At 39.8% G+C, this 26,376-nt stretch overlaps 2 protein-coding genes across 2 annotated transcripts; one reads left to right on the forward strand and one right to left on the reverse strand.

Moving 5' to 3' along the window:
• The first annotated feature begins 2,573 nt into the window (after window positions 1-2,573).
• Window positions 2,574-4,409, forward strand: LOC140122868 (general transcription factor II-I repeat domain-containing protein 2-like). Its single transcript, XM_072144113.1, has one exon. The coding sequence runs from the start codon at window positions 2,574-2,576 to the stop codon at window positions 4,407-4,409; it is 1,836 nt and encodes a 611-aa protein (XP_072000214.1).
• Window positions 4,410-4,425: 16 nt separating this feature from the next.
• On the reverse strand, window positions 4,426-26,093 carry LOC140122869 (hormonally up-regulated neu tumor-associated kinase homolog A-like). Its single transcript, XM_072144114.1, has 8 exons — window positions 25,734-26,093; window positions 19,993-20,285; window positions 17,759-17,814; window positions 15,529-15,667; window positions 13,403-13,530; window positions 11,736-11,865; window positions 7,869-8,046; window positions 4,426-4,452 (listed from the first exon to the last, which is right to left on the reverse strand). Exons 1-8 carry the CDS (start codon window positions 26,091-26,093, stop codon window positions 4,426-4,428), a joined length of 1,311 nt encoding a protein of 436 aa, XP_072000215.1.
• Window positions 26,094-26,376: the final 283 nt, after the last annotated feature.

Raw genomic sequence — 26,376 nt, forward strand, 5'->3', positions numbered from 1 at the left:
TCAGACCAGCCCTTCTGGCACCAACAACCATGCCACATTCAAAGGCACTCAAATCACCTTTCTTCCCCATACTGATGCTCGGTTTGAACTGCAGGAGATTGTCTTGACCATGTCTACATGCGTAAATGCACTGAGTTGCCGCCATGTGATTGGCTGATTAGAAATTAAGTGTTAACGAGCAGTTGGACGGGTGTACCTAATAAAGTGGCCGGTGAGTGTATATATACTCATCTCAATCCTTAGGCTTACACCAAGGCTTCGCTGCGCAAGTGCTGTATGTAAATGGGGACCTGTACAGACTTTAAGTTTTTTTCTTTTTTTTTTAAATTAACAGGAATCCTTAAAGACCATTTGAGGGTCAAGGCAGAAGGCTAAAATAAATTTACTTGCTCTGCTCTGGCTCCTGGTTTTCAGGACTGAAGGCTCAGCAGGATCACCAAACCAGCCCTGGCAGCTTCCAATCATATCACATGTGAAGTCCTCTGGCAGTGGTGGTGTGCTATCTCTGTGGGCACCCATGCATTCACCCCAGCACATAGTTGAGACAGTTTGAGTGACTCAATGGAATCCTCCTGGTAGCAAAACTTCCTGGGCTTCTTGAGAGTGCAGAAGAAGAAAGGAAATGTTGACAGTCGGCATTATCATTGAAGCCACTGCCTCATGACTCTTACTGTTGAAGAAGACCCTGGGGAAAAGCTAAAATTATAATCTGAATTTTCCCTCTTTCAATGGTATAGGTTTCCTCAAGGTACCAATACAAGCCACTGATTGGCTGAAATGGGTCCTGTGACCCAAGGAACTTCAGGCCTAGTTGTCAATGCTGGCGACCAATGATGTGGGAACTGAGAGACTGTGCAGAGCAATTTTCTTTTTAATTTTCCCCCCTGCCTCCAGGTTTTCCAGGATTCATCACCTCTTTGCACCTACACCAACCATAAACATTTTAATTTAAAGGTTGTACAGTTCCCAAAATGACATCATATATATATATCTGGTAACTCTGTGATCATACTGACCAAAAGATAAAAGGAGATGTGTAATTTGGACCATATAGTAAATGCCAAAATACAAAGCCCATAGGAAAATAGAGCAACTGCATTTTTTGTCCATTTCACTGCATTTGGATTTTTTTCAGCTTTCCACTGCATTGTACAGAAAGTTTAATGATAATACTAGGAAGTACATTCTATGCAATTTTGTGTTTTTCTTATTTTGTTATTACAGGCGGTCCCCTACTTAAGGACACCCGACTTACAGACGACCCATAGTTAGAGACGGACCCCTCTGCCCACTGTGAACTCTGGTAATGCTCTCTGGATGCTTTACTATAGTCCCAGTCTGCAATGATCAGCTGTAAGGTGTCTGTAATTAAGCTTTATTAATAATCCTTGGTCCAATTACAGCAAAAAATTTTGAAACTCCAATTGTCACTGGGGCAAAAAAAATTTTTGTCTGGATCTACCATTATAAAATATACAGTTTCGACTTACATACAAATTCAACTTAAGAACAAACCTACGGACCCTATCTTGTATGTAACCCGGGGACTGCCTGTATTCCCTTCTATCCAGTAATGTTTTAAAAGCTGTTATAATCTTCTATACCAGTGATGGCAAACTTTTTAGTGACTGAGTGCCGAAACTACAAGCAAAAGCAACATATTTTCACAAAGTGCCAATTTAAAGTAACTAAAGTAACTCACAGGTTTCAAATGTATTGCGTTGTGAGGGCACCAATCCAGTAGAAAGAAGGAGACATTCGGATTATTATTGTAGCTTCCCTCTAAGGCAGGGGTCTCAAACTCGCGGCCCGCGGGCCAACTGCGGCCCGCGGGACAATAGTTTGCGGCCCCCCACCTGGAAAAGCACTTAGCCACCTTAATCCCCTTCCCTCCGGTACTTGAAGAAGATGAAGTGGCCGCTCTGGAAGCACTTGGTGCAGGTCAGCCTCCGGCGGTGTTACACAGCGGGCAGCGCTCCACCGCCAAGTACAGTACCTCGGCGTCTCACCAGGGGGAGTAGGTGGCGGTGGAGCGCTGCCCGGTGTGTAACACCGCCGGAGGCTGACCTGCACCAAGTGCTTCCAGAGCGGCCACTTCATCTTCTTCGATGGGAGATACACGGAGAGGCAAGTACCGGGGGGGAGGGGATGGAGGTGGTAAGTGCGTTTCCTAGAAGAGGTTGTCACCTCTAAGTACCCAGCTTCTTACAGCTTCTTACTGTGATTGGATTGAGGCACAGGGAGAAGGAGACGCCCATTGAGAAACCCCAGCGTCTCCTCCTCCTTGATGCCCAGTAGCATACAGGGCAGGAAATATACAGAGCCCACAGCGGAGTGGAGGAGTGCTATTTTTATAAACCAGACCGGGTGCCAGCATCAGCGGGGGGTGCCCACCCTAAAGGTATTTGGCTACTCCTGTGAGTAAAAATCAGGTCCTCTTTAATGCTGCCGAAGGTCATGCTAGGCAGCTAGGGGGACTGGGAAACTCTATTGCCGCTCATCCAGAGCACCTTGCCCTGAAGTGGGTATCTCAAGGCACCATAGGCCTAAGTTTTTGCTACACAGCCCCAAATATGTCTTGCTCAAAGCCTGCAGTGAAGAGAAAGGTTGATGATGAGCACAGACAATTTCAGGAAAAGTGGGAAAAGCAATATTTCTTTATTGAGCACAAGGGCATCCCAACTTGTCTTATTTGCACAGAGAAAGTCGCAGTGCCCAAAGAATACAATTTGAAGCGTCATTACACAACTAGACATGCTGAGGAGTATGCAAAGTACCAGGGAGATGAGAGAGCCAACCAGGTTGCTAAACTTAAGACATGTCTGCTGAGGCAACAAGATTTCTTTAAGAAAGCAACCAAAGAGAATGATGCAGCAGTCGAAGCCAGCTACGTAGTTAGTATGATGATTGCTAAAGCAGGAAAGTCATTTAAAGAAGGGGAATTTATAAAAAAGTGCATGTTACAGGCTGCAAGTATTATCTCTCCAGAAAAGAAAGGTCAGTTTAGCAACGTCAGCCTTTCTGCCAACACCGTAGCAGAGCGCATTTCTGACCTTTCAAGTGACATTTATGATCAACTGTGTGAGAAAATAAAATGTTTCAGTGTATACTCAGTCGCTCTTGATGAGACCACAGACATCACCGACACTGCCCAGCTTGCAATCTATGTCCGGGGTGTTGATGACAATTTTGAAGTCACAGAGGAGTTGCTCTCACTAGTTTCAATGCATGGCCAGACCACCGCTCAAGAGATATTTCACCAGCTGTGTGATGCTTTTCAGAATGCTGGTTTGCCTTGGAGGAAGTTTGTCAGAATAACAACTGATGGAGCTCCATCAATGATAGGGAGGAAAAATGGACTGGTGGCACTTGTTAATAAAAAAAAGGAAGAGGAAGGTTTAGAGGAGGTCATTGCTCTGCACTGCATTATCCATCAGCAGGCCCTTTGCAGCAAATGCCTGAAGTTTGACAACGTGATGTCTTTCGTTGTGAAATGCATCAACCAAATCAGATCCAGGGGCTTAAAACACAGAATGTTTCGTGCTTTTTTAGAGGAAATAGAGTCAGAATATGGGGATGTGCTCTACTTCACCGAGGTGCGTTGGCTCAGCAGGGGAAACGTATTGAAGAGATTTTTTGAGTTGAGAGCGGAAGTGAAAGCTTTTATGGAAAAAGATGGGGCTTCTGTTCCTTTGCTAAGTGATCCAAAATGGCTCATGGACTTAGCTTTTTTGGTTGATATCACACATGAGCTTAATGTACTGAATAAGAGGTTACAAGGCCAGGGGCAACTTGTCAGTGCTGCCTATGACAGCGTGAGAGCATTCTCTACAAAACTTACGTTGTGGAAAGACCAGCTTTCTCAAACAAACCTTTGCCATTTCCCAGCATGCAAGTCACTCATGGATTCAGGCACACTATTCAGTCATGAGGAGTATGTGGATGTCATTTTGAAGCTACAGGAGGAATTTGATCATAGATTTGCAGACTTCAAGAGACATAGAGCCACATTTCAAATTTTTGCAGACCCCTTCTCCTTTGATGTGCAAGATGCCCCTCCAGTGTTTCAAATGGAGCTCATTGACCTGCAGTGTAACTCTGAACTCAAAGCCAAGTTCAGGGATGTGAGTGGAAAAGCAGACAAACTTGGGCAATTTTTAAGAGAATTGCCCCCCAGCTTCCCTGAGCTTTCCCAAATGTTCAAGCAGACCATGTGTCTTTTTGGGAGCACATACTTGTGCGAAAAGCTCTTCTCTACCTTGAACTTCAATAAGTCAAAGTACAGATCTAGAATTACTGATGCTCATCTTCAAGCTGTGCTGAGGGTCTCAACTGCTTCCTCACTTACGCCAAATGTGGCTCGGCTATGCAAGAGTAAGCGCTGTCAGATCTCTAGCAGCAAGAAGTAGGAAGATAAAGCCATGTTCAAAACAGTTTATGTCCATTCATGTTCTGAAAGTTAAATGTTAAAGAACTGTTAATAAAGACATTTGAATCTGAATAATGATATTTTGTAAGCGCATTTTTTGTGGAAAGCTTGATGCGGCCCAGCCTTACCCAGAATCTACCTCCAGCGGCCCCCCAGGTAAATTGAGACCCCTGCTCTAAGGTCTCTTAACAGGATGAATCACAAGTCCAGAGAAGGGTCTACAATGATAATCTAGCTCTGTCCGCACCTCCTTGCTCCTCCTGCACTTCCATTTACTTTAAAATAGCGCTGAATGTGGCACGTACTGGGCTGCCTGTGACTGCAGGAGCAGGTATTGAGTCTTGAGTGGTGACCTTTGTGCTGAATGATGGGTGCCCACAGAGAGGGCCATAGGATCGCCACCACTGTTCTATACATTATTTCAATCTGTTTATAAATCTGTACCTCTAAAACATGCTGTTGATCAGAAGTGTAATTGTCCATGGAATCTGAGTTTGGCACCAAAGAAGAACATCTTTCACTTGGCTGTATTACCTTCAAAATAGACAGCAGTTATTATTTCCATTTGAAGAATATCTACATATATATAATAAAATATGAAGAAACTGAAATTATTATCACTACTTTTGTTTTCATTACTGTTCTTTTTAAACAAGCACAACAAGACTGGCAGAATTAACTCTGACAGGTTTAACAACAAATACATTTTCAAGCAAATATAAGATACTTTGGGTTATTTCTTATTAATGCCTTTTCCTCCACAACTCAAGGTTATTTTTTTGATCTCTGAATTCTCTGCATTTGCTACCATGTCGGTAGTGAATGATGCAAATTGGGCCTGATTTAACGTTCAGGCAGATTTCCATATGTCTGTATTACTTCATCAGCATTTGGTCAGAGAGAAATGTTTATGTACACATTAAAGGTCATTTCATGGCTTTATTATTGGTTTAGTAGGAAGTCTGTACAGAGTCCTTTAAATTGCTTATTTGGTAGTACTGAAAACAGTATTACTGTAATAGGAAAAATCTTTGGCCATATCTATAACTGCTATGCCTCAAGGTCCTGTTGAGATTTTAAATAGCCATGGTTGGTGTTATTACAGGCTGCACTCATTGCAGATATTGAGCCCATGCAACCAGTGTGACATCATTAAATTTGCATAAATTAAGTTACTAAATGCCTTAATGTACAGTTATATCAAGGTGTAGGGTTGTCTGCAAAGGAAAATCTATTTTAGTGAAAAGAATCTCCCAGAAATACAATAATCACAGGTGGATCAGCAAACTTGAAAATATGTGATACACATACAAAGCGACAGTTATTGTTAGGTAGTAGCCCTGGACTACTGTGTGCTTATACTCTAACAGAAACCTGGTATATCAGTGACCAAAAGTGGAGGTGAATGGTTGTGTTGTCTTCAGTTAAAAGATCTCACATACCAGTGCATTTTTCACCACTTTCACTGTTTGTATGGTTCAAACTGCTGGTAGACCATAAATGATGGTGATGATCAAATGTAGTTTTCTGTACAAAGCAAAAGTGCTAAATGTGATGAACCCAACCACTCAGGTCTTGTCACAGGGTACACTTACACTAGGGAGCCTCCCAATTTACAACATAAATCCTGTCCAACTAGCCAAGATGGTGTATCTATGCTAAATTTAATCCCTAGCATTTTCAGCACCCACAAAACAATGCTACCACCACACCCAATTAACTTATACCAAGAAGGCCGTAGGCACCTTATTCGCACAGACAACTCGCACATGCACACAGATGAATCACACAATAACTAAATATGCTATTCTATAAGAAACTTGGTGATGTAAATCTCAGAAACGTAAATTCTTTAAGACTACAAGAAGAGGCTTATTAAGTTTTACAATTTAATATATGTGAGTTCAGTGCAAACATAAACTATGCAGTTGCCAGGTAAAGAAAACAAAACAAGGGTTATACAAAATATACACACAGTGCATGCATAAAACAGTTATGAAAATAAATGGGATAAAATAAAACAAAATAACCTTACTATTGAATAGTTAGAATTATTTGGCTGGGAAAACTCAAATTAAGCGGGCAGCCTTGTAGTGAAGATGGACTAACTGATTTAAATCCAGTGGATTTCCTCTTCCACCACTTCAAAGTGATGTCACTGAGAGGAGGAGGTTGACAAGCTTATGTTTCAATGGGGTACATTTTTGTTGATTATTTTATGAGAACCTCACAACTCTTGATTGTAAGATGTCCTAACAATGCCATTGTCTCCAATCATCTGGTTACCGTGTTACTTCTCACCCCATACCAAACTTGGGGTCGGTAGGCTTAAAATCAGCAGTGTTCTGTGATGTTCCTATGTTCTTGAATAACTAATGTCTTGACATTTAAAAGGCAGGTACAAGTTATTTGTTCAAGTTATTTGACAAATATGACTTTCCTTTGTCTGAAGGCTGATTTCTTTGTGTAGTTTAGGTGCAAAACCCCACAAACAATGCTCAGTGTATCTCTTAAAAATATGCATACTAATAAAGCTTTCTTTGTTCCTAGGTGCAGGATGTGCTCGTTCTGCGCCTGCAGTATGAGCCGAAACGCACAGTCCTCCCCAGACATTGGAGTTCACCACATCCCTACCCTGGTAAGGACTGGCCTTTCACCTACCATCAGTTCACTACAGCTTGGGGGGCCTTCACATTGCATCCCAACCTTTCCTTCTTTCTGAACTACCTATTACACATCTCCAGTTTATGTCCGGGCATGACTGCCTTTGTCTGTATATCACCACTGCATAACTGCAATAGTTTGTTACTGTAACTCATTGTTTTTTGTTTTTTAAATATCATGTGTAATTTTCAGGATATGTATTTATGTCAATAAACATTGATATACTTTTATTCTATTTCAGTGTCACAGTCTTGCCTTTTCTCTCCTCTTCTGAGGGGTAAAATAGGATATATATTCACAGTCTTTTGGGGCAATGGACTGGGTGCCATTACTAATACAGGGGTACACATTATCTTAAGGAATGGTTTGAGTTCTCTTTCCTCCTCTTTTTCTGTTCCTATTTTTTGATAAAATTGTTCTAAGGTATGAACGTTGGTACCTAGCTAGTGTAAGCATAATCTTCCAGGGCCTTTGAAGTCTTTCTCTACCTTACTACCCCATGTGAAGAAATGGCTTCTAATAGGAATGTTGATAGTGTATCTGTAAATGCAATTTGGTGAAATATGGGAGGATGTGGACCACAATCAATAAAAAAGAACAAATAAAATGTAGAACATGTGTAATATTCTAAAACTGAAGTTTTAATTATTGCACTAAACTAATTTGTTTTTAACAATGCAAATACCGTAAATATGGAAAGCAGAATATGACATGTTTTGTGATCAACATAATAATAAGCATATTATATGCTTATATAGCAAAATATCTATTTTACCTGTAAGAATTCATATTCCATTTGGTGCTTGTTAATTTTCTTCAGCAGCAAACAATATGATGCCAATATTGGTGATGGTTTGTTATTTACTAGAATATTGGTCATTTCTGAAATTTTGACATTCATGGTGGTACTCATATATTTCAAAACAATGGAATTTAACTCATCAGGACGAAGTCTGTGGTACACAAACATAAAGTTGTGGCATGACACAAAAAACTAGTTTGTTAAAAATACAAATCAACTGCACATTCAATGCTGATAAAGGGATTAAGATGTCAGATAAAACAGGCTTGGTTATGTAATTAAATTACCAAATCAAGAATGTTTTTAAAAAAATTTTTGAATGATGAAAACATAGGATATATTTTTCCTTCTATGAGACTTTGTATGGGCCTGTTTTTAGAGGAACCTGTATTAGTTTTTATGGCACTGTTTTGAGGTAAATTTTTTTATTTAGTCATTTGCACTGTGATCAGACAAAATTCTATTACCGTATTTTCTTTTTTTGCTTTATTTCTTTAAAATTACTTCTCTATAGAAGTAATTTTCATTCTAGGTCAATGTACTTATAGTTGTGATTAAGAGCTGTTCCACACGGGCATATTACAATCTGTGGGTGGAGAGCCACAGAGGAGGGGGAGGATCTTGAACTGTTAGAGAGGTCAAGAAAATAACATTTTAGTACACATTTTAAGGGGGGCCAAGCACAAACTTGATTTCCTAATTAGATCTCTGGATCTCAAAAGAGTTTGATTTAAGGTTGTTGTAAACAACCATTGTCTCCATTGTTTACCATTGTAGGATATATACGCAGTGTATGCAGACATTTTTCCAAAGGGACTATTGGCTTGTATGGAAAAACAGTGATGTATATTGTAGCAGTGGTAGTTAATAGGGTCGGGGTCATCTAAAAATCTTTTTTTCTCCTACAACCTGTATCCACAGCAATATCCACAGCATATTCAAAACCCACAGGTTAGCAACAGATAATTCTATCAGGGTTGGGTTACATTCACACAACCGTTAGGGGACGTATATATGGCCGCAAGCTTTCCCCATACTACGGCGCTTTGTGCCATGTATCTCTATGGAGAGAGGCCGGGGAGAGCAGCGCTCACCCCCTCCTCCTCTCCTGTGCACCACCGTGTGTCCGCCATGCTAAAGCCTAAAGGAGGAGGAGAAGTTTTTATTTTATTTTGTAACATTTTCTGTGTTTGGTGTTCCTTGTAAGCATAAAATATGCAGTGTAAATCTTAGTATTGCAGAAATAGGATCTAATGCCAAAAATGAAATTCAAACCATATTCAGAAGTCAGTATAGTTTACAGAGCCAAATCAGGTGTGAAGAATAATATTTAAAGCCATGTCTGGTGCTGTGTCTAATGTGAATGGTAAAGTAGTCTGTGAAGTCTAATTTACCGAGCTTTGCCAAGAGTCTAATTAACAGTATTTTATCAGGTGCAAATGTATTTCAAAAGTAATATGATATGACATGTCTTGATATGACCTGTTCTGTATATATAACAAGAGCAATTTTATACCTCAAGAAATACGTCAATGCAATACATTTATTGTCTCTGAACTGTAGAATAATGTCACAAAAAATAGATACACAATTCATTCTGATTTTATAAAATAGATGTGACATTTGGGACACATGAAACATTGAGACATTTTAAAAAGTCATAGGGTAAGATAGAAAGCAGGTTAACATCTTACTACAGACTTAAATATACACCAAGTTTATCCAACAGCTCATACAGTAGCTTTGGGTCATCTTTAAGTTGACAGAACACATAGTAAAAAGGTAGAGCAGAAAGAGCCACAAATCCAAACTTTCCTGAGTTTTACTGACCTCACCACTTTAAGAAAAAAAGAGTATGGCAAGGGAATAGGTGGAGATATGATCTATCTCCCAAGAAGACTGACATGAAAGCTTAGATCTATGCAATGAAAGGGGCTGTGAACCTTCTTTATGACAAGGTCTGTGCTGTGTAAATAGACTTGACACATGCCCCCAAATGTAGCCACCAGCAAAACTGACTTCAAAAAGCCCCATGATAATAAATTACCCCTTGGTACACCTTATCTGTTAGAATAAGAAGGACAGAATTTTGACTGCAGCTTTTTATAAATCGTTCTCCTTAATCCTATTAAAAGAAATGAATTGCTACCATGGGTATTGGGAGGTTTAGTTAAGGGTAATTAAATCATATTTATTTCTTCTAAATATAATCCTCCATTTTACCATGTTTTCTGCAAAGGTTAGAAAATAATTGGGATTGCTAGGTGGTAATGATAACAATCAAGTTATTATTGTTCCCTGTGCTTTCTCCTTATTCCTGGAGTTGTTTTATTTTCTTTCTTTCGACTAATGTTGCCCTTGCCACCTCGAGCAATCCTCTAAAGCATGGCCATTCAGTTTTACTCTGCGTCTTTTATTATATCACGCTTTGCGAGTAACAAGGTGTTATGAAAACAACATGGGTTTTACGATTTCCTGCATTTAAATCCAAACATTTAAGCAACATGACTCTTTTCTATGGTTATTATCATCTCATAACACCTGCTGTTGAACTCATGACTTCCAAAGTGTAAATGTGCAAATACAAGAAATAGTGCTGTGCTCACAAAATAATACTTTCCAAAGGCCTAAGAAAGCTGGTAGGGAATCTGTTCTCCATCATTTGGCACTGTACATGATGATAAACAGCAGCAGACCACAATCAGGTTGCTAACATTTCCTGTGCCCACATTTACAACTCTCAAATACAGGATAAAAACACTCACCTGGGCATGTTTTATTATTCCATATAAATTATGTCTAGGAAAATGTCACATTAAAATGCAGTGGAGATATTTTTTTATCTACTTAAGTTTCCAGATAATGAGTTATTCAATGAATGAAGGACACACAATTTAGCTGAGTCTCTAACAACCTGTAAATATTTTGATGGCTCAGGGCTAGTTTGTTGAGGTTCTCTGAGGCTACTAAACGTGGGAATTTATTAGTAGCCCATGCAGAGCATTGTAAATAAATAAAAGTGACTGAACTAGTAATTTACTGCTTTGCTGTTTGGTTGAATATAGACAGGACAACTAGACGCATTCCTTTGGGGACACAGCTGCCTAGTTCTATATCCCCTACTTAGAAAGAAACATTTGGTCACTTTTTGCAATTAACAAAACGCAAAATGAGTGAACAAAAGTGAAATCTAAATATAAAAAGTGAAATCTAAATATAAGATTATAGCTTGGTAAATAATTAACTTATTATGCAAAAAAGGTAATAATGATCTTCATTTCCATGTGGTGTTTGAAACACATCATTAATTGAAACAGAAACAGCTGTGTAGGATACGTACAACAAGATCTCATGCAGTATTCCTATATGTATGGGACAACTTCCCTACTCAAGAAAAACCAAAGGATGGTCATGCAACATTTTGATTTTCTTTTTAACATTTACTTTTGTGAGCATATAGCTTGTGTTTGAAAAGATCCTGTACGGCGCTTATTTCTGGATTTTTCAATTTTTTAATAATTTTGATAAAAAAAACAAGTTAAAAATGAACTAATGAACTAATTAAAATCACAATAAAAATGTATTATTACTTCGGAGACGCCTTTCATACCCGTCCATCATTTTTTTTTCTCTATATCACAAATATTTAACATTCAATTTTGTATTTTTTTGATTATAAAAATCAGCTATTAACATAACCTGTCCTATAAGCACATGTAAACTCTACACTATAAAAATAACTTAGCAAAAATTAGTTGCTACCCTCATCAGAATTAATAATATCAACATTTATTATTATGTCTACTATTCCTAACAATGTGCCATCACAAATAAAAATACCTGTTTTTGTATGAAATAGAACTCAGTGCTTTCCAGGAATCATTGAGCCATTTGTCTTTCATGGCTTCCTTAATAGTAGGTCGTTTTTGAGGATCTGGCTGGAGCAGAGTGTGTATTAATTGGACAGCTCCTAGATAAAAAGAAAGATAACATGCTACTCGTTTGTAAAAACATAGACAAAGGAGCCCATTTACTATGGACCATGCGCCAGTTTTCTGTCGGACCTTCTTTTATGTGCAAACAGTTTGCACATGTATTTAAGATGTGTCCGTAGCACATATGTGTAGCAAAAGACTATTCTTCACGTGACACAAGTTTCCTCACTGAAATGGGGGTTCCAGTGCGCATTCAGACATTTATTATGCAAAGTCCGACAGAATTGTGTTGCATGTCCCAAGGTGCACCGAAAAAAAAATTAGTGCACAATACAAGATCCAATACAAGATCCAATTTAACACAATTAAAATTACGATTAGACGATTTATATATTTTTAGTATAAAATGGTTAGGAAATATACAAATAAATTTTTCAGTGTGGAATTAACCTCAGTGCTCCCTCAAAAGCCAAATCCCTGTACATCGATGCATGACTTACAAGAGACATGTCCTATCTTTTCACGGCATACGGCATCGTACACCATATATCCCTATTGAGAGTGGCGGGGTGAGCAGCGCTCACCTCCTCCTCCTCTCCCCGCGCACCGACTTGTGGCCGCTGTGCTATGGTATGTCAGGCAACGGGCGTCTGAATGTAGCCTTACTGGGACTTATAGGCCGTACATACTCTGCTGGGGATTCTGGGAAGGGAATATACAAATAACTAAACTACCTAAGGAGATTTTTCCTTTTCAGGCATTCTCTACAGGCTTGCTGGGACTTATCGGTCGTACATACAACACAAATAGAGTACAAATCTCCAACGTCAGCTCCATCGACAGCCATCCAGAAAGCGTGTGCATGGTAGGCTCACCAGAGCACCGCCCTTGTATAATTCCCAATTTAGAAAATTCTCCGACACTTCACATCTTCGAAAAATTTGTCTTTATTGGAGCTTTAAAATCCACATGTACACCACAGAAGAATAAGACTGACGCATTTTGAGCTAACCGCTCTTAGTCAGAGTCAAGATGTGAAGTGCTGGAGGATTTTCTAAATTGGGAATTATATAGGTTGTACATACTGTACATGTGCAAATAAGTTTTCCATGGTGGGATAAGGAAAACTTTACCTCATTTACCTGCTTGGTATGATATGGATGACTCCAAATGGTGCTGAGAATAAAGCAGTTTACTAATAAATCTAAATTAAATGAATAATATATGAAAACAGATCAATATATCTTGCGTTAAAAACCGATGGGCAAATTTTGGGGTGTGGGGGCAGTGATCTAGTCACATGATTTGAGACCAGATAATGGCCCCATAGAAGTCTATTATGGCTCCTAGCCACAGTGCAGTGATCACATGATGGATCACCGCACCGTGACCGAGTTGGGTGGCCACTCGTCTGCCCATTGAGGGAGGAGTGGTGGAGAGCACTCACCCCTCCCACCCCCTCCTCCTCCCAGTCCTGTGCTTGTCCAGGATCTGGTCCAGGCAAGCATATGACCGTCTGAACACTGCCTTACTCAATCCATTCACATATACCTGCATATAACGTTACCATACCTTTAGAGATATCAGGTGGAAATGGGGTAATGTCTCCATTTTTCATTTTAAGAAGAAGCTGTTTAATATTAAATGGTTCCACAGCAAAAGGAAGGGTCCCAGTTAACATTGCAAACACACACACTCCTCTGGAACAGAGCAAAGAAAAAACCCTGAATACTACAGTATAGATACAGATGCCAATTATGCTAATGTTATTTATCTTTGACATGAACCTAAATATAAAATATTTTAATATATAAATATAATACGTTTAGGAAATGCTACAGTGTTATAGAGGGTGAGACATTTTATAAATCTCTGTAAGAGCCTAGCTTTAGAGGAGCTATTTTCTTCCACTACCAACCGAAATATTTGGGTTATTTGATTGTATCGATTCCACATTGCATTTTATATTTATGGTTCCAGGTACTGAATATATACCATCAAATGGAGTTAGGCAAAAATCCTCTTGTGGAGCAGCACCGAGCAACAGATTAGGGAGAAAGATGGAAGGGTTAAAAGATTAAAGCCCTTATCTGGTAAAATACATTCACTTGTACAATTTACTGAATTATTATTAAACATTTGAAGGAATAATGTTTGAGTGGTATTAGGCTATGTTTCAAACTGTAGGAAGTGCTGAATCATTTTTGGACATTTCCTTAAGATGCAAGAGCTCTATTTTGGGACATATTATGATTTCTGACTTGTTTCGGGCCATCAGCAGTAGTTGGAGATTAGGAGTTTAATGAATATTGTCACACTAGGATTTTGGAGCTCTGTATCACAATAACAAAGCTCCAATCATTAAGCTGTACATTATTGGCTTCCCTTTGAAAAGGTGCAAATTATTAAGTGAATCTTATTGAGTGAATCTAATTTTACTAATGGAGAAATATTTACCAGAAATAAGAAATCTGAGGAACTGTTGGTGCCCTAGGGTACGTTTTACTTATAGCATATTCCATGTTTTGCAGCTTTTGGTGGATGTTTATACTGGCATATACCCTCCCACATGGATCTGACACAGTGGCCCAGATTTATCAATAGTAAGGTAAACTGTATTAATTGTAGTTTGCCTCACAAATGTACAGGGTGTGGCAGATTATTGAATATTATCTTGTACACCCTGCACTGCTTGGAAAGTGTGCACCATCTTTTTGAGGTGCAACTTTAACATACAGCATGAGACAATTCTGTCAAGTCGCTATATTAAATGTGTCGCAAACACTGACTAAGCACTAACACGCCTCTTTTCCGTCTTGTTCACACACTGCACCCTTGACACAAAACTGGTCCAAAAACATTAACACCTTAATGACCAGACCTCATTTCGATTTAATGTTTTCATCTTTCACTCCCCACATTCAGAATTCTTTTACTTTATTTTTCCATGTAAAGAGCTGTAGGAAGGCTTCTTTTCAGTGTAACAAATTGCATTTCATAGTGTCAGTATTTAGTTTTTAATGCCGTGTATTGGGAAGCGGGAAAAATTCCAAATGGATTGAAATTGGTAAGAAAACGCATTTGCACCATTTTCTTGTGAGCTTGATTTTTACAGTTTCACTGTGTGCCCCAAACAACATGTCTACTTTATTCTTTGGGTCAGTATATAGGTATTAATGTGTTTAATGTATATTTATATAGGTTTTAATGTGTTTTAATACATTTAAAAAATTCAAACATTCTGTACAAAAAAATCTTAATTTCGCTCTCTTCTGGCACTAATAACTTTATCATACTTTGATGTATGGAAATGTGTGACATGTCATTTTTTGCAAGATTAGAGGGCATTTGATAATTTTCTATTAAATTTCTAATAAAGGCAAAAAAGTGATGTTTCAAACATTTGGCCCGAGGCTGTCATGAAGACGGATAACATAAGACTGAGCAATATGCAGCAAACACCCAACTTGTATGGGGGGGCTCAGTCTGTGAAATATGACTCATGGGACTAAATGGACCTTCCTGGACTTCGGAAATATTCGAGGGGGGAGGGGGTCAAATGAGAGGGGTAGCCCTTGTTTTTGTTTGTCATCTGCTCACATTTGGACCAAATTGTTTGTTTTACCCGTTGCCTGTATGTAAAGTTAATGAAATGATAATACAATTTAATTTGAATCAAAAAGGGAATGTCTACTCACATTGACCAGACATCGACCTTTGGACCATACTTTTTATTGGCCAATAGCTCTGGGGCAGCATAAGCAGGACTTCCACATTGAGTATTTAGCAGTTCATGGGAAAGGCCATTATACTGTATAGTGTTACTTAACCCAAAATCTGTGTTAACAAAAAAAATAGAAATATTCCAAATTTAAAAACCAGATTGAATTTAGTATACAAATGTAAAACAGCTGTACTTAATAACTATATTTGATACAATTAAATATTATCTTACATGTATATAAAGAATGCAATTTAGTAGATCAGACATGTTTTGTACTAGGACTATAACCAGTGGCAATGTAATTCTTACATATATTGCATGTGTATTAGAGAAATATGTTTTATCATCTGAGATTAGATTTGTAGAAACTTTGATTCGGACCCAAACCAAATCTTTTGAAAAATTTTTTTTACAAATTCTTTCATGCACTGGGGTGAAGATGAGTACTCTGAATGGTTGGCAGTCATTTAGCCCAGTGCAAAGTTAGCTGTGATGCACTGCGTTCTGACACCATTATAATTATAGCCAGCATTAAACTTTTTCTGCCGCAGCCATTTCTGCCACCAAGGCTCTTATTATTTTCCACGTACATACAAAGAACCTTGGATAGTAGTGTCACTTGTATACAGGGCTTCCTTCCTTTTGACTGTGTTTTGGTTGGTGCTAACCATTGCATACTTAGAAGATCACACCTGCTGTTTTGTCAAGCTTTCACAATTTGATTCTTGTTAAAGTTAGTTAGAACCTTCGAACTGCTTCCTATCACCAAGAGCAGACTGTTTTTATGCTGAATCATGTATTACACCCCTTTACAGATGCCTTTATCTCAACATAATCTATATTATTCACTTCACTTTCAGACAGGGCCGGCGCCAGCACCCGGCTAACCCGGGCAAGCGCCGGGGCCCCAGAGCTCCCACAGGGCCCACCAGGATCAGAAAGATCTGTCACATGCCTTGCACCCCTCTCTCCGGCAGCGGCAGCTCCTGAATGTGTAGCCCGGGGAGATTCCTGCAGCACAAGTAGCGTCTCCTCACCTGCACAGTGATAGACGCTGGCAATGGAATTATTGCACAAGGATGCCGTCGCCGATGTAATTGTACATTGTACATCGTACAGCGTTCAATGGTGACAGGGGGCGGCACCGCGGGCAGATCGGAGGACACAATAATTCCATTGCCGGCATCTATCACTGTGCAGGACGCTTGCCGGACCCACAAGATGACTTTACGGCGCATGCGTCTGTGCTGGACGTTGCGCTGAAGATGAGAGCGGGACGGAGCCTTCCACCTGAATTCTTGAGGTAAGTTGGCGTTTATTATTTTTTTACTGGCCACAAGAGGATTTATGTTCATTTTAATCTACATATCGAATGATGGTGGCTGCTGCCTTTGTCCTGTATTTTTATTCATAGAGGCTGCAGAGAAGCCTCTGTATATTATGGGAGGGGGGCTTATAGGGGAAAATGTGGCTTATGGGGGGACAGTGTGGCTACAGGGGGACAGTTTTGCTATGGGGAGACAGTGTGGGTACAAGGGAGTCACAGTATGGCTTATGGGGGCATCAGTGTGGCTTATGGGGGCACAGTGTGGCTACAGGGGAGGGACAGTGTGGCTCATGTGGGGGGGGGGGGCGAGTTGCAGTGTGGCGCCGAGACAAGAGATTTCTGAAAAAGGGCCCACCAAGGCTCTGTCGCCCAGGGGCCTACCTAAACCTGGAGCCGGCCCTGCTTTCAGAGGATCAGTATTATGGCTGACAGTATGTAACATAAAGAAGATTTATGTATCTGACCAATGTAGTAGTGCTGGTTACTGGTTTTATGAAAAAATCCTAAATCCCATTCTGTTAATTAGACTAAACTATTTCAATATTATAGTTCAGGATTATAATTAGGGTTGTGAATGTTTCGGTCTGTGCTGAACTTTGCGAGTACAAGTACTTGAACCTGGACTTTAACCAGAAGTTCGGGTTTGGCATTAAGGCTCTGTTTTACCCCCAGCCCAACTGACCATTTAAATGCAACCAGCAAAGTTACCGGTGGGTGTTCCCAAACTTTTGTTCAAGGTTTGGCTAAACTTGGCGAAACCGAACCTAAACGAGTTCGCTGATCATTAATAATAAATATTGGAAGCATAAAAGTATATAATGTATAATGTAAACAATTCAGGAGATAAAGAGCAGATGTTCCAGAGTATTTTACTTACCCACAATTTTTATGTTGCTATTTTCATCTAGTAAAAAATTTTCAATTTTGAGATCCCTAGGTATGCAAAAGAAAATCATGCAATTACATAAACGAGAGAACATAAGGATCTGTATGATACCAGGGAGTCATAACATTAGCTAATCTTGACCATTGATAGAAATGTGGATAATAATGGATTTACACACATGAACAATGCACAATCTTTACAAACTACAATGTATTGTTTATAGTATTGGTCTCTCTTTATGTAGAAGAGACACATTCTGGGCCCCTTAAGTATCCTGGGAGCGACCATCAACTTCTAGACCTTTACAAAGTATGCCCTTTTAAACACAGATTATAATAATCAGACCGATTTCAATATTTATTTAGAGTTTTTCACCAATTATTTTCTTAAAAGTTGCAAAACAAGCTCCTAAGACGGAAACAGTCTGATGCCCAGCAAGCACCAAAGACAGTCTTTAAAATTTTTGCCTATAAATGTCGCTCCAAGATATTTTATTTCATTTAAATTTTTTCTTTTGAAAACAAAGAAAACTTTTCCTAATAGAATGGTGTTAAAGATCAAGGGTTTGCTCTAGAACAGTGATGGCGAACCTTTTAGCGGCCGAGTGCCCAAACTGCAATTCAAACCCCACTTATTTATCGCGAGGTGCCAACCAAAAATTAAAGCAGTAATTTATTGCTCCCTGTTCTTCAGCAACTTTCAATCATATTGGCCTCCTGAGGACAGCAACACAGTAGAAAGCTGGAAATTTTTCATCATTTCAGCTTCTTTCTCGTGTCCCTCTGTACACAGAGAATCGTGGGGCCAGCAGGAGGTCCTCCAAAGAGAATTCGGCCTTGTTTACTCATTCTCCCTCTTCCTACTGTCCCTAGTAACGAAGTAAGTATCAAAATATGACTGAAAGCAGCATCTTTTAAGTTGCTTGGAACTGCAGGAAGATCCTTGTGTACTGGGGCGATGGCCCGGGTGCCCACAGAAAGGGCTCTGAGTGCCGCCTCTGGCACCCGTGCCATAGGTTCGCCACCACTGCTCTAGAATGTTGCTTTTAGTAACCGTAAGATCAAGCGATCAATGTTTGTGCTAGCTTTGTGCTAGCCACTAAGAAAATGGCTATTGCACGGCCCAAAAATACCCTTGTGTGCCTGAGGCATTGTAATGCACAAATTACACTATGAGACCATGAATATGTTTTCTAGTCAATTCAGTGGCTTCAGAACTCATGTAATATTGATAAAACTTATTTGTTTAAATAGCCTATAACACTAATATAATAATGTAATAACTAATGTTATGTGACCAACAGTTTTGTTATCCTTTTTTTTTATAACAAATTAACCTCCGTATGAAAACCAAAATACTGGTTTACATTTTTAGATGACTTTTAACATGAAACCAGTGAAGTCCAATGGCAAAACATTAAACAAGGTAAAACTTCATCATGCACCCCATTTTAAGGCTAAACATCTTTATTCACATTTCTATTTTTCTAGCCTATTATAGGAATAATTAATAAGTACAAGCATGTCTTCTCTCAATGTTGGTGCACCATGGCAACTATATTGGTGGTGCTAAATCACATACATGACAGATTACATGGATGCATCACCTAGTCCACAAAAGACCTGAGTGGTCAGTTTGTTTCCCTTAAACTTAAAGGAAAACTGTCAGCAGGACTTGTTTTAATAAACCACTACCAGTCACTACCAGTCAGATTAGCACCTTCCAGTTCATGTTTCTTTCATGGTTCAGTGTATGGGTTTCATCACCCAAAAAAATCTACTTTAAAGTCAACCTCTGCATGTCTTAGAACATCCCCTCTACTGTGATTTACATCATACACGATAGACGTCATGACTCCGGTTAGTGATGTTCCTGGACACAGAATCATCAACTACAGTGAATGAAGCATTCTGGGCAAGGGAGAGCCTGACTCCAATGTGGAGCTTTTCACATCCATGAATTTATTTAACCAGTTTACCTCTCAATTCAAATTAGATTTTCTGGATGATTCCACCACACCGGGCTAGGGAGAAACATTATCTGGAAGGAGTTAAGCTTCTTGACAACATACTGATGGTAGTTTCTTATGTTCATTTTTTCTGTCAGGTACCCTTTAAATTTATATATTTCTGTTAATCTTATTTCACATCATTTATTTAACAACTCCTGGAATTTGAGTGTTTTATTTTAAGTCGGTCTAAACACAACATAATAAAATATCATACCTATGGACTATCCCGTGTCTGTGTAGGTGCTCAACAGCAGACGTGATCTGTCTTGTATATTTTCTTACATCATTTTCTTCCAGTTTCTTTCTTTCACAAATTTTGTCCATGAGATCTCCACCTGGACACAGCTCCATGACCATATAGTACGAGTTCTCAGTCTCCAGAGTTTCATAAAGCTGTACAATATTTGGATGCTTTATCATTTGATGAATACGTGGCTCTCTCTTCATGTTCTTTAAAACATATGAATCCTGCTTGGCTTTCTTTTTATCAATCACTTTCATTGCAACCTTTAATACAGAGCAGATAAGTCATACAGAGTAGGCAAATATTAGTCATTGCATATTCTAGCTTGTCTTCAAAGAACATAGGATGCAGTAATGATCTGAAACCTTTATGGAGCTCATAAATATTTTTTTAGGCTTGGAAATCTTGAAAATCAACTATAACATTTTTTTTTATTTCCCTATGTTCAAAAAGGTGTTCACATGAAAACGAGATCTGTCTTTCCTGGTAATATACCTATGGGGACAATTTTGAAAAAAAGGATCATTCATTGGAAATTACAGTACAACTGGGAACTTAACTGAGAAATTATTTTATTATTCACCTAAAAATCTAAATGCCATTTCTGAAACTGGAGAAGAAAAGTGAGAATGTTTTGCTGCAAATCAACATTATTATAGTACAGGCAGTCCCCGGGTTATGTACAAGATAGGGTCCGGAGGTTTGTTCTTAAGTTGAATTTGTATGTAAGTCGAAACTGTATATTTTATAATTGTAGATCCAGACAAAAAAATTTTTGGCCCCAGTGACAATTGGAGTTTAAACATTTTTTACCGTAATGGGACCAAGGATTATCAATAAAGCTTCAATACAGACACCTTACATCTGATTATTGCAATCTGGGACTATAGTAAAGCCTCCAGAGAGCTTCACCAGAGGTCAGAGGGGTCTGTCTGTAACTATGGGTTGTCTGTAAGTCGGGTGTCCTTAAGTAGGGGACCGCCTGTATATAAATATTCACTATTGCACTCCTGTAGTATGGAAAAATTATAGTTTCTTTATTTAAATTGGGCAAACCTGGTTGTACTTTTCGCAAAGGTAAAATGAGGTAAAGTGTAAGTAGATCTAGCTGATAGGAGAAGGTGCCATGCAATGGCAGGGGGTGTTGTAGTGTAGCAGGTAGGGGGGTGCTATAGTTGCGGAGCTCTGAAGTGCTTTGTTGACACCCCCAAAGCACTTAAGGTTCATTTGGATATTTCTAAAATGAACTTTTTTTATGGTAAAGGCAGTGGAAAACAAAGGTATGGATCACATACGTGCATATAGCCCTATGTAACATAGCAGTTAGTTCAGGAAAGTCGATTGTGATGGCAGATACCCTTAAAGCACACCTGTCATCAGGTCTCTGTCACTAGTCCTGTCACTACTACCTGTTGGAGCAGCTCACAAGGATCCATCCCAGCCTTTATCTAGTTATTTCATACATTAATAATTACAAAATCATCTATTCTTTATTATGTAAATGAGGCTGGTCACATGGTCAGAGGCAGTGATGTCACCCCTGTTACCCCTCCCCTCTCCTCCCCCTGCTCATGTCTGTGTGTAATGTATAGTAAAGCATTGCTAGGGTGTGTGCCTGGAGCTGTTGTATCTTTCACATACACATACACACACAGACTGCAGGGGGCGTGGCCACAAGCAAGCACATGGAGCAGCTATTACATGGAGCAGCTGTCAGTCAAGCACTGGGGGTGTGGCTGTGCCTCCCACTCATGAATAAGCTGGACAGCTTGAATATGCTAATGACTCATTGGACATTTCACAGATCATTTGCATACAGCTTTAGGACCTCATTGCTTAGGTTTACAGGCATGTAGAGGGACAATGAAGGGATAGAGGCAATGCTCTCTAATGGCAGTTTATGAAAATATATTTAGTTTAGGGGGGTTATTTTGCCTGACGGGTTCTCTTTAAGAACCTGTTATAGCTTCCATAAATCATTGCATTTCCCATTAAGTAACATTTTTACAACAAAATATTTCTGTTATTCTTAATAGAAATATATAAATTAAATGGCAACTGGCATTGCCCCCTTATCCAGTAAGTATAGGCAATGTCAGAGTTTGACAACAATCAGTTAGTATTTTCAAATGTCTGTAAAAAGACAATATTTAAGAATTATTATATTATTGAGTAATACAATTATTTACTAAATAAGATACCAAGTTCAATGACAGTATATACATTTTCTATATTTATTGCCTGTCTACATACAGCTGCATCTGGTCTTTAATTATTAGCATTTGAGCGCCATAGACAATTGTCATTCATTTCAGCTGACAAATGCTGTATATAAAAAAGTATGAAGCCACTTACCTCATATGTCTTGTCAGCCATTACTTACTTCTGGAAGCTTAGCAAGAAAATATTCTTTAACATACCTGATTGATCCATTGTATTAAAAGAAAAAACGTTTACCAGATTGATTGCCTACTCTATATGCAGCAAACCATTAAGACAGACCTGTGATCTCAGAGCTGCCAAGAGACTCAAACTGTGTAGCTTGGTACAGTAATTGACATCTTCATTTGATGTTTGAAATTTTTGTGCAATAAATTTATAAGAGCACTGTATAGATAATCATGTTTTATACAGTACTCTGCAAATATAACAAAATGGTTGTATCCATCTAAGCCACAGTTATATTTATATCAAAGGCAACACTTACAATATGATTTAAGGGCAAAATATATTTAAATATTGCAAATGATAGAAAGTATTATTGCTTAATATGAACCCGTAAACCCCCCCCCCCCTGGTGCCCTGATTAATGCAGACCTCCAAGTATATAAACTTACAGTATGCTGCCAAAGGGCGATTTTCCTTCATCCGGGATGTAGGGTTTGTGGATTAGCTCTTTCTGTGTTATTGTGTGTGTGATGGCACGAATGAGTGTCCAGTGTTGGCTTTGGGGGGGTTATGATTAGAGATGAGCGAGTATACTCGTCCAAGCTTGATGCTCGTTCGAGTATTAAGGTACTCGAAACGGCTCGTTGCTCGGACGAGTATTTCCCCTGCTCGAGATCGAGCATTTAATTAAAAAAACACAGTGAAGAACAATGAAGAATAGAATAAAAACAGTGAACACTGTGAACACAGGATCATTTAAGTGAAAAACACAGCAAAGAACACAGTGAAGAATAGATTACAGATGTTCGGCACATCAGCTTACTTGTCGGAAGATACGCGCGGAACGGTGCGAACAAAATAGTATGTGAAGAACAATATATATGTGTGAAGAACACATTGAAGAACACGGTGAGCAGGACAGAGACACCGGGGAGCAGCACAGATACACCGGGGAGCAGCACAGAGACACCGGGGAGCAGCACGGAGACATCGGGCAGTGGCACGGAGACATCGGGCAGTGGCACGGAGCGGCACGGAGACATAGGGGCACGGAGACATAGGGGCACGGAGACATAGGGGCACGGAGACATAGGGGCACGGTGACATAGGGGCACAGTGACATCGGGGCACGGAGACATAGGGGCACGGAGACATAGGGGCACGGAGACATAGGGGCACGGAGACATCGGGGCACGGAGACATCGGGGCACGGTGACATCGGGGCACGGAGACATCGGGGCACGGAGACATCGGGGCACGGAGACATCGGGGCACGGAGACATAGGGGCACGGTGACATAGCGGCACGGAGACATCGGGGCACGGAGACATCGGGGCACGGAGACATCGGGGCACGGAGACATCGGGGCACGGTGACATCGGGGCACGGAGACATAGGGGCACGGAGACATCGGGGCACGGAGACATCGGGGCACGGAGACATCGGGGCACGGAGACATAGGGGCACGGTGACATCGGGGCACGGCGACATCGGGGCACGGCGACATTGGGGCACGGAGACATCGGGGCACGGTGACATCGGGGCACGGAGACATCGGGGCACGGAGACATCGGGGCACGGAGACATCGGGGCACGGAGACATAGGGGCACGGTGACATCGGGGCACGGTGACATCGGGGCACGGAGACATCGGGGCACGGAGACATCGGGGCACGGAGACATAGGGGCACGGTGACATCGGGGCACGGTGACATCGGGGCACGGAGACATCGGGGCACGGAGACATCGGGGCACGGTGACATCGGGGCACGGAGACATCGGGCAGCGGCACGGAGACATCGGGCAGCGGCACGGAGACATCGGGGAGACTTCAGTGGAAGAAGAGCAGCGGATCCCGGGACAGCGTATCTCCCGACAAGTAAGCAGATGTGCCGAACATCTGCAATCTATTCTTCACTGTGTTTTTCACTTAAATGATCCTGTGGTCACTGTTTTTATTCTATTCTTCACTGTTCTTCACATCTGCTAACTTGTCGGGAGATAATATACGCGCGGAGCAGTAAAGAATAGATTGCAGATGTTTGCATACATCTGCTAACTTATCAGAAGACATTCTTTTTCAATTAATTAACACCTTTTATTCCCGAACCATGGTCCCTTTGAAAAATGCTCGAGTCTCCCATTGACTTCAATGGGGCTCGTTATTCGAGACGAGCACTCGAGCATCAGGAAAAGTTCGTCTCGAATAACGAGCACTCGAGCATTTTAGTGCTCGCTCATCTCTAGTTATGATATCTTGATTCTTTACTCCTGTTACCCCTGGAGTGTTGATATGCTCTCTGAAATAGTGGTGTATCTGTAAGGTTCTATAATTGTAAAATGTCACCTTTCGAGGGTCATTGGTTTATATCCATTGGTTTTTGTTCTTTTAAAAAATCTAAATAAATCCTTTAGAAAAAAATTATTGCAAATAATGGAAAAAAAGTAAAAGATAGAAGGGAAAATTTAGAAATAATTTAGAATCTCCATTTATTAATGTATCCATCCTTTTTTTCCTATCTAGAGGAATTGGTGAGATAGTGGCATGACATTACAAACATGATAATTTATTATTTCATATTTATTTCAGGACTGACACTCAATCAAGTGCATGACAACCTATCTAAGTGATGAATGGGTAACAGTATACTGCATCATATGCCTAACAACACAACTACCCATTTGACCATTCATAAATATTGATGCCACCGTTACATGAGACAGTGACCCTAGTAGTGTACCTTCACACCTCTCTGAGACATCCATCCACTATCTTAAGGGCATGACCTTCCTCTGTGGTACTATGAGCACACCTCCCCAACATTTCTTTCTGTATGGCATGAATGCAAATGGTATTAAAAACTATACATTCATATTCCTGCAGGTTATGAGTTCTTAATGGTCGGGGAAAATTTTTTGTGTGTGTGTTTTATATATGTAGCACCCTAGAAATTATGCTTAAAAAAGAAATGTTGCTATTGCAGTAAACATATGATTACATAATTCACATATAATATATTTCAAAAAATCTGGATGTTCAAACAATACATACATTATAGCACTTTCTGCATGCGTTATGATATTATTTCATAATTGACAATTGTTAAATTGGTATTCCGAGAATCACACACTATCATCCACCCACCCCTCTGTCTCTATATGAATAGGATGGAGGTTCGCCATATGCACTGCCATAGGTCTCTCATTATATGAAGCACATATCGGATACTTAAAGGATATATTTCCTGTCCTTTAAATAGGTGATTGAAAAATTACATACTGTTTCCACCAATAATTAATAAAATTACAAAAACATACTGTACCTTTTGCCCTGTGGGGACATGTAAGCCTTCCATTACTTTTGCAAATGAACCTTTATTGATCATTCTTCCAACCAAGTAATTTCCAACTCGTTTTGTGTGAGGAAAGTTCTTTGCAGACTCTTGCGGCATCTGGGAGAGACAGGAGACTAAATGCATTTCTTTGCTGTATGTTTCACATTCAGTCAATATTCTACCAAACACCGGTCCATCAAAAGCAGCATTTCCTGCGGCAGGCATCTTTGACCACAGATTAAGCAGATCTATTTTATTTGACAGCGTGCTGCTGTAGAAGAAGAGACCATTTCTACTAGTAGTAAAGCCACAAAAACATATCAGTCCTTTAACAAGCAGCAGAGACATCTCCGCGATGGTCCCTGCACACAGTCATGTAGATTTGCTCATGCACATCCAGGCTGTAGATTATTAGACAAACCTGATACACACAGTCAGTCAAAGCTAAGAGGCTGCATGTTACAGTGACACCTTACACCAGCATTAACATGAATGGGCTTCACATTTTCACATAGTACATAAAAGGGACAAAATTATTAGGTTCATTGACAGCCAATATGCATCAATCAATCAATCAATCAATCAATTAATCAAAAATAACGTTCTCATTTAAGTTAATTATTTTTGTTAA

This window comes from Engystomops pustulosus, chromosome 3 (assembly GCF_040894005.1).
Source record: "Engystomops pustulosus chromosome 3, aEngPut4.maternal, whole genome shotgun sequence".
Taxonomy (NCBI): Eukaryota; Metazoa; Chordata; class Amphibia; order Anura; family Leptodactylidae; genus Engystomops; species Engystomops pustulosus.